This window comes from Ipomoea nil, unplaced genomic scaffold (assembly GCF_001879475.1).
Source record: "Ipomoea nil cultivar Tokyo-kokei standard unplaced genomic scaffold, Asagao_1.1 scaffold0191, whole genome shotgun sequence".
NCBI lineage: Eukaryota > Viridiplantae > Streptophyta > Magnoliopsida > Solanales > Convolvulaceae > Ipomoea > Ipomoea nil.
The window spans coordinates 877,278-887,246 of NW_017616619.1; the positions used below are offsets into that span (position 1 = coordinate 877,278).

The 9,969-nt window shown below is 39.5% G+C and overlaps 1 protein-coding gene across 1 annotated transcript; it reads left to right on the forward strand.

The window, feature by feature from the left end:
• The first annotated feature begins 6,256 nt into the window (after positions 1–6,256).
• LOC109187958 lies at positions 6,257–6,880 on the forward strand. Its single transcript, XM_019338403.1, has one exon. The coding sequence runs from the start codon at positions 6,257–6,259 to the stop codon at positions 6,878–6,880; it is 624 nt and encodes a 207-aa protein (XP_019193948.1).
• The last annotated feature ends 3,089 nt before the right edge of the window (positions 6,881–9,969 follow it).

The following is a 9,969-nucleotide window of genomic DNA, read 5'->3' on the forward strand; positions in this document are numbered from 1 at the left end:
TGCAATTTCTTCGTCTAGTGCATCATTTTTGATCTGAGATTTTTCATCAAATACCACGTGTATGGATTCTTCAACCACCATTGATCTTTTATTCAAAACTTTGTACGCCTTGCTGGTAGCTGAATATCCTAGAAAAATTCCTTCATCTGCACGCTCATCAAAAGCTTTTAGATGCAACTTATCATTAATATGAATAAAACATTTGCATCCAAAAATATGAAAATAACCAATATTTGGTGTTCTCCCTTTATAAAGCTCATATGGCGTCTTCTTGTACTGCTTATGTATCATGCTTCGATTTTACGTGTAGCAAGCAGTGTTGATAGCTTCCACCCAATATCGTTTTGGGAGACCGGCAGCACTAACCATCACTCGTGCGGCTTCTTTGAGCGTCCGGTTCCTTCTTTCGGCAACACCGTTTTGTTGCGGTGTTCTTGCGGCAGATAATTGATGAGAAATTCCATGTGAATTGCAAAAAGCTTGTATAACTCCATTCACGAACTTAGTTCCGCGATCCGTTCGTATTTTTGATATTTGCAATTCTTTCTCATTTTGTAGTTGCTTCAACAGCTTCGGTAGAACTTGCTCAACTTCATTTTTCTTCTTGAGAAACACGGTCCAAGTGTACCTGGAAAAATCATCAACAACAACGAGAGTATATTTCTTACCACTTACACTTATTGGATCAACCGGTCCAAATAAGTCCATATGTAGTAAGCTTAGCGGTCTTGATGTTGACTCGTGTGTCTTTGATTTGAATGATGATTTGATTTGCTTTCCGCGTTGACATGCATCACACACTTGGTCCTTCTTGAAAATAATATCTGGCAAGCCTTCTACTAGATTCTCTTCGCAAGCAGATTGATAGTCTTGAAATTTAAGTGGTTGAGCTTTCTGTGCCATTCCTAATTAGCTTCATTTGAATTTCTGGCCATTAAGCACACTGAATCTTTGCTTGTACTCCAATCAACAACATACATGTTCTTTCGCCTTTTTCCAGAGAGAACAATCTCATTTGTGAGCTCATTTTTGATTAGGCAATTATCTTTAGAAAATTCTACAAGATAGCCTTTATCACAAAATTGACTAGTGCTCAACAAATTAACTTTTAAGCCTTCAACGAAAGAAACATCTTCAATCTTCAATCCATTTTTCTTGATCGTGCCAACTCCTTTTGTAATTCCATAATTTTGATTTCCTCCGAATATAACTTTTGGTCCATCAATTTCTTTGAAATTCACTAGATATGATTTAATTCTAGTCATGTGGCGTGAGCAACCACTATCGATGTACCAAACATCCTGCAAAAAAGATTAATTAACTTTAGGTACCCATACTTGCTTGGGTCCTTTACTGTTAGTGATTTTTGGTAACCAAACCCACCTTGATCTTATTGAATTAAGATGAGGCAATTTGTAACCATTAGAGACACGATAATCATAACTCACTTTTGAAAACATTTTTGGCGCCGGGTTTTGAAAATTATTTTTATATTTTGGCACCTGGGAAGAGAATGGTTGCTTTGGTCTATAAAAAGCATTACATCTATTGCACAACCTAACCTTTTTAGTGGGATGAAGTCTCCCAACTTTATTTCTAGAAAAGCTTCCCTCTTTTCTATGAAATCTTTTTGCACTTGACTCTTTGGCATATCTTTGCTTCATGAATTTTTGTTGCTTTGCCGTGTAATCGAATTGTTTTGGCCTTTCAACATTCAACTTTGCTTTTGTTTGATAGCCATGTCCTTGTCTCATTGTGTTATTCTGACTTTTAACAAATTTTACCACTTGAACTTTATTATTTAAAGTAGTAGTAGAATTAGTCAGATTTTGAGGGGTTTGAGAACATGTGGAGTCATAACTGATTCCGGTTCTATCTCCTGATGGCTTTTGCATGCTCACCATTTTATCTATAATTTTAGACGAATTAGTGAACGTAGCAATAGTAGCTCTAAGATTATGTTCTCTAACCTCTCTTGCTTTACACTCTTCTTGAAGATGAATATTTTCATTCTTCAATTTACTCACTTCAAGTAAAGTATCTTGCAATTTTTTATTCATTTCTTCTTTTTCAAGAATTAGAATATTATTGCGCTCCTTGAGTTGAGGATGAGTGAGCATAATCTCTTGACATTCTCGCATTAGATTGTCAATAGATTCACGAGAAAAAGAAGAATTAACAGAATTGAAAGAATTAGATGTTATCTCTTCTTCCTCTGCTTCAAGAGCCATAAGACACTCTTCACTTGTACTCAACTCAATTGACTTGCATACTAGCGCCGTATCATCATCCGAACATGAACTTTCATCGCTTGATGATGAATCCTCCGAACCATCATTTTCGTTTGGTTCGTTGCTAACGAGAGCTTTTCTTTTGTCGCACTTGAACCTTTTGCTTTCGGATTTGTTCGGCGTAGATTCAACATTTTTGCCTTGATACTTGCTAACGATCGAATACGAACAATTTATTTTAAAATGTCCGGGTTTGCGGCAATTGTAGCATAAATCCTTATTTTCTTCGACTCTTTCTTCTTGTGTTATGCGAGAGATGAATTTTCCACGAGCAGAATTTTTGTTGTCTCCTTTTCGCATAAACCTTCTAAACTTTTTGACAAAAAGAGCAAATTGTTCGTTAGTCATAAAATCAACATTATTTTCTACTGACCTGGAGGTTGACGGTTGTTCGGCCATTAGAGCAGAATTTCGAGCTTCATGAACATCATCATCTTTGGCCTTCATTTCGAACTCATATGCTTTTAGATCACTAAATAATTTGTCTGTTGACAACATTCTTAGATCTCGGTGATCGCGCATAGCCGTAACCTTCATATCCCATGCAGATGGCTAATATTTTTACCAAGATCACTAATCTCTCCAAGAACTTTGATCATTCGAGCTTCCGTGTCTGCAACACTTTCATTTGAGAGCATTTTGAAATCTTCAAACTTCTTCATGGCGATTGTGAGCTTATTGTCTTTTTCTTGTTCATCTCCTTCGCCAATCTTGATGAGAGTTTCCCATATTTCTTTGGCAGTGGCACACTTTCGGATCTTCGGAAATATTGTATCATCAACGGCTTTGAATAGAATATCCTTGGCAATATTGTCAAGATTATTCCGTGTTCTATCGTCCGATGTCCATTCCGGTTTTGGCTTTTGTACGTACTGTGGAGAATCCGGGGATATAACAAATGCCGTATTGATTTTTAATATTTCTATAGGGCCAGTGGAAATAACTTCCCACATTTCATCGTGTAAAGCCGATAAGTGTACCTGCATACGAACTTTCCAATCATCAAATTTATCAAGTGAGAATAATAGATTTTGAGCTAAATCTTTCTTCATCATCATCACGAGATATTTGAAAGATTAATCCAATTCACACACTTTGTAGAATGGATCAGCCTAGCAGTCAATAACAGGTAACCCAGTTGGGCAACGTGTTTAAATACCAAAGGTTGGTATAAACTGACTCAAATAGGCTACAGGCTCTTATACCAATTGTTGGTCCCAAAAGAGGTAAGGTGAAAGTCTAGAGGGGGGGGGGGGGGTGAATAGACTTTCAAACTTTTTCGCACAGCACAACAATTGCTAAGCCAGAGATCAACCAAAACTCTTAACTAGATTGTTAGAGTATGGTGTACAACGGAAATAAATAAACATAAAGTGTGTGTGAGATAGTGTGAGCAGTATATCTCGTGTAGAGCGAATATGTAAAGAGCAGTAAGTAAAGAAAGCAGTAAAGAACACAAGACAATTATAGTGGTTCGCGAGGTGGTGTAATCCTGCTACTCCACTTGCTCTTATCTCCAAGAGCAATTCACTATATCTACCACTCCTTGGTTCCAAGATACAATGAATTTCCGTGATCTAGTGCTTTGATCACAAAGCCCGCACTAATCACGCCCAGTGACACCACTCTGCTGCTTCGGGTTTAACGTCGCCGCGCTACTATCCCAGGATTTCATGACTCCGCGTTACTTTCCCCCCATCTTCCACACTCCGGTAGAAACGTATCCCGTGATCTAGTGCTTTGATCACAAATCCCGCACTAATCACGCCCAGTGCCTCCGACACTACTGCTTCGGATCTCACAGCTCCGTGTGACAATCCAGGATTTCACAACTCCGTGCTACTTTCCTCCCTTCTCTTGTTTTGCTCCAAAACAAGTGTTGTCTTGCTTCCAACTTCTGAGACTCTGTAGTTGATCTTCAATGATGTGCAGGTCTCTTTGATGAAGATAAAACACTCTGGAATGATTTCTCTTGAATGCTCTGAGTGTTTTCTCTCTTTGAGTGTATCAAGTAAAGCACTTGATTTTTATGCTCTGCTTCACTCTGTTTAAGAACTCTCAGAATATTTTTCTCTTGAAGCTCACTGAGTTCTTTTTCTTTTCTCAGTTCTCACTTGAAGATTTTTGGCATGCTCTATACCAAAATGAGATTTTTGCTCTATGTTCTTTCAAACATAATTGCTCTATTCGATCTCCTTGATGAGTTCGAATTTTCTGCTCTCTTGTTCGTGATTTTCTCAACTGATCTTCACGAGTTCATTATCTTCAAGTCTTCATATCTTCATCATTTTATAGCTGGTAATGAGAATCTGTCCGTTGGAAAGAGACGCTCTCATTTTTGAAATCTTGTATCTTTTTGTCAGAGACCTTATCTTATCTTCCGCAAAGATGTCAAAAAGGATAAGTTAGCTGTTTGATGGATCTTTATCTCCATGTAAATAAGCTCCCAAACTTCATCTGATATTCCTCTGGTTTAACGTTGAGTGGAAATATCTGGGTCTCTATTTTGGTGTAGAATGACTTCTCTGATCAGCTCTGAAGTGGTCTTTGTATCTTTGGGATTTAAAAATATTCATTAATTTAATCCCATACTAGTTAAACTAGTATCTTTCCTTGTGAGAATATTTTTACTGTAAGTTCTTCTTCTTTTTCTTCATTCTCACGTCTGGGTGTTCTCAGACTTCAAATTGATTTTGAACTTCCACCCAATTTGAATTTCTCCTTTGCAATTGACACCCAATTTCAATTGGCTTGTAATTGGCACCCAATTTGAATTTCTCCATTGTAATTGGCTCCCAATTGACTTTGACTTTTGAATTTCTCCATTGTAATTGGCTCCCAATGGACTTTGACTTGCAATTGGCTCCGAAGTTTCTCCTGGTGCTTTCAATTGCTTTCCAATTTCTCCTGGTGCTTTCAATTGCTTTCCAATTTGATTGTAATTGACTTTTTTTGCTTCCCAATTTGAATTATGCTTCTCCTGGTGCTTTCAATTGCTTCCCAATTTGAATTATTGACTTTGACTTCGAAATTGGCTCCCAGACTTCTCTTTGAATCGGGTTCTCTTTGAATCGGTCCCCAACTTTGAAATTGCTTCAATTGGCTCCCAATTTCAATTCTACATTGGCTCCCAACTTGAATTGATTCCCATGTGAAACTTGCTCCCAATTTCAATTTCTCTGAAACTAGCTCCCAATTTCAATTTCTCTGAAACTAGCTCCCAATTTCAATTCTGATTATTGCCACCCAAGTGCAATTGCTTCCCAAATTCCACTTGTAATTGGCGCCCAACTCCATCAAATTTGATTAGATTTGGCTTCTCAAATTTTACCTTGTAAAAATTATTAATGGTGAGATTTGAACTTGAGCCATTTCACATAACATATCAAGCATCATCCACTTCATCCGTACAACTATTGATTAAATCTCCAATCACATTTGATGTACTCCTTTCTTTCAATAGATGCTTGATCTCCAAGTCAATTTCATGCATTCTTCCAATCTTAATTTTCTTCACGAAAATTCTTCTGGGATATTTCTTTGAGTAGCATTGACGTGAATATTGTATCATTCATCATCTTCTTCAATTTGTCATTTTCTCTAGAAAAATTCTTGATTTTAGGCTTTATATCTTCTTCTTTTATTTTCATGCATCTTCCTCTGTTTTTCTCTTTTCCAACTTAAATAATTTCCCGATCATGGTCTAAGACTCTACTAGACCTAAGAAATAAAATTGCAGGATCTACAAATACAAATTTGGCATATCAAAACCATTACACTTTATTCCTAACAAAGACTGTTACCGTCTCCGGGCAATATTTGTTTTTAAGGTAGTGTCTTGCACACGTCACCGATTGATTCAGGGTTTCTTCTATACTCAGCCTATATAAACACTAGCCTAGATCTACGACATATTCTGACCAATTTTCCAACAGTTAAAAGCAAATATCTGTGCTTAAGTTATCATGTCGACCTTCGGATCTAAGCCTGCAACTGACCTTGCCAAGCTTCAACCTCTTGACGGCCTAAACTATCGTCGTTGGGCAGTCAAGACGCTCATACACTTCAAATCTGCTGAGCTAGAATACGTGTTCACGTATGTCCCTAAACCTGCTGAAACCAAAACTGGTGAGTCTTCTAATCCTCAACCAGATGGCGACTCCCCTAGGACCCCTGGTTCTATTCCTCGACCACCTGTCGCAGCTGACAAGTCCCAAGACATCCGGGCTAAGTTCGAGCGGGACAACAAAACCGTTCGTGGTATCCTGCTGCACCATATGTCTGACAACCTGTTAGACATATATGCTAAATACAAATCTGCAAAGGAGATTTGGAACATGCTCAAAAGGAAGTATGGCGCTGATGATGCTGGCCGGAGAAAGTACACCGTTGGGCGCTGGCTCAACTATCACATGGTAGATACGAAACCAGTTATCGAGCAAGTGCACGAATATGAGAACCTGGTGTCCGACCTTGAAGCTGAACTAATTCCGGTAAGTGTAATGCTACAAACCTATGCCTTACTTGAGAAGCTGCCAGAACCCTGGGGAGAGTTTCAAAACAAAGTGAATCACGAGTCCAAGGATTAACCTAGGAAGAGATGGTCAATCACATCAATATAGAAGACGCATATCGCCAAAGGTCTATTTCTAATTCTGGTACGTTAAAAGCTAACATGGTTGAATCCAGTGATGTTAAAGGTGATAGGTCCAAAACTGGGAATGGTGGACAAAGCAAAGGCTGGAAAAGAGGATTCAAAGTTAACAATAACATCAAGTTCAAAAACAACAAGAACCAGAAGCAAGGGAAAGGAGGACCCTATTACGTTTGTGGGAAGAACGGTTATCGCGCGGCTCAATGCTACCGCCGATGGGGGGCAAACGACCAGAGGACCGTTCAACAAGAAAACAAGCATCAAGCGAACGTGGTGCAAGAGATTGAAGTCATAGCAGTGGTTGTGACGCTGGAGGCGTGTGGTGACTGGCACGGAAGAGTGGATCATTGACACTGGAGCAACTCGTCACTTCTGCGCGAGTAGGATCATGTTCAAGGAGTTCCGTGCCTTCACTCAAGGACAAGGAGATCAAGTCTTTATGGGAAACGACAGTACTGCTGAGGTAAGAGGTGTAGGAACAGTAGAGATAAAACTCAATTCCACAAAGTATTTGTTTTTGTCTGATGTGTTGTACGTCCTCTCCATACGAAGGAATTTGGTCTCGAGGCCTTTGTTGGTTAGGGCCGGGATCAAACTTGTGTTTAAATCCGAACAAATGATCATAACTCGTAGGGGGGAGTATTTAGGGAAAGCTTATTTACGTGGGGGGCTGTTTGTTTTGCCCCTCATTGTGTTTACCTCTGCTAACATTGAGACTTTCATGAATAATCTTGCCACTCGTAATGACGGTTCTGCGTATATTGCTGTTTCTTTTGATGTATGGCATGCTAGATTAGGACATATTGGTCTCAAATGCATGAGTAGATTAAAAACTATGAATATGCTTTCAAACGTGCAAAATGATTCGCTTTCTCAATGTGAAGTTGTGCTGAAGCTAAACTAGCTAGAAAACCTTTCGTTACTGCAAAGCATCATACAACTTGTGCTTTAGAGTTAATTCACTAAGACATAGCTGATTTTAAAAGTACTAAGACAAAAGGGGGAAAGCGATATTATATATTCTTTATAGATGATTTCACTCGTTTTTCAATGATATATCTGCTTAGAACTAAGGATGAGGCAGAACAAAAATTTGTAATCTTTAAAACTGAAGTAGAAAATCAGTTAGAGAAAAAGATAAAAAGACATAGGTCTGACAGAGGTGGAGAGTATGAGTCTACCTCCCTTAAAACCTTTTGTGAAAAACATGGGATCATCCATGAAGTGACAGCACCCTATACACCACAACAAAATGGTGTGGCTGAAAGGAAAAATAGAACCCTCAAGGAAATGATCAACGTCTTTCTGATAAGCCGCTCCAAACTCTCTGTGGGGGGAAGCTGCCTTAACAGCTAACCACATCCTCAACAGGATACCTCACAAAGGTTATGAGAAATCTCCATATGAGTTATGGAAAGGTTACGCACCCAATCTAAAATACTTTAAAGTATGGGGGTGGCTGCCTTGCCAAGGTAGGTCTTCCTCACTTCAAGAAACCTAATCTTGGCCCTAAAACCTCAAATGCAATATTTGTGGGGTATGCAGAAAATAGCGCTGCATATAGGTTTATGTACCTAAACGGCCACTCTATGTGCGAGGCACGAGAGGCCAAGTTCTTCGAACACATCTTCCCACTAAAACGTGCACCAACTACCTATGAAAAAGGCTCGTCCTCACTGCCTTCGACTTCTGAAACAGAGACAGAAGAACCTAGAAGAAGTAAGAGACAAAGGACTGAGACAAGTTTTGGGCCTGATTTCATTACGTACATTTCTGAAATAAATGACATTAATGAAATTTCTGATCAATTCGTGTGTCAGTTAATTCTAGAAGAAGGACCAAATCCTTTGAGGCAGCCATGCGCTCAGTCGATGCGGTCTTCTGGAAAGAAGCAATTCGAAGTGAGCTAGACTCAATCAAGTCTAATCATACTTGGGAGGTTGTAGACCTACCAAAGGGGGCCAAACCAATTGGCTGCAAGTGGATCTTCAAAAGGAAGATGAGACCCGACGGGTCGATCGAAAGGTTCAAAGCAAGACTTGTGGCTAAGGGATATAAATAGAAGTTCAGTGAAGACTACTTCTGCACCTATTCTCCTGTAACCAAAATAGCCACAATACGCATATTGTTTTCCCTGGTGTCTTCCCACAAGTGGCTAGTCCATCAAATGGACGTAAAAACAGTTTTCCTAAATAGAGACCTAGAAGAAGTATTTTACCTGTGTCAACCTCCTGGATGCGCCAATCCCGGGCAAGAAGGAAAGGTATGTAGGCTAGTAAAATCCCTATATGGGTTAAAACAAGCTCCCAAACAGTGGTACGAGAAATTCCACAAAACACTGTTAGATCTGGGATACTCAATGAACCGGTCGGATGCTTGTTTGTACTCCAAAGAGATTGAGTCTAGCATTGTCTTGATTTGCATTTATGTAGATGATATGTTAATCTTTAGCTCAAATATAAATGCAATAAAAGAGACAAAGAGGTCTCTATGTGACAAGTTTGATATGAAGGTTATGGGCGAAGCTGATGTGATACTTGGAGTGAAAGTCATCAAAGAGAGAGATGGCTACAAGTTGTCACATGGTCACTACACAGAGAAACTGCTAAAGAAGTTTAACAGTTTTGAAGTGACCCCGGCTCAAACCCCATATGACCCAAGTGCAAAACTCTCAAAAAACACAGAGGCAAGTGTGTCCCAAGAGGATTATGCGAAAATAATTGGGAGTCTGATGTTCTTAATGAACTATACCAGACCTGACATTGCACTTGCAGTAAATCGACTAAGTCGATACACTCATAATCCCAACGACACCCATTGGAATGCACTAAAGAGGGTGTTGCGCTACCTAAGGGGAACTCAAGCGAGCCATGCAAGATTGTGGGGGCTCGGAGGGAAATGCGGAACAGGAGGAGGATGACGGGCCTAACCAGTCAGTGCACCCACGGTCAGGAGGGGACCCGAGGGGACAGGACGAGGGTTCGGTCAATGAGCGCATTCTCGCACAACTCAACCAACAGAACC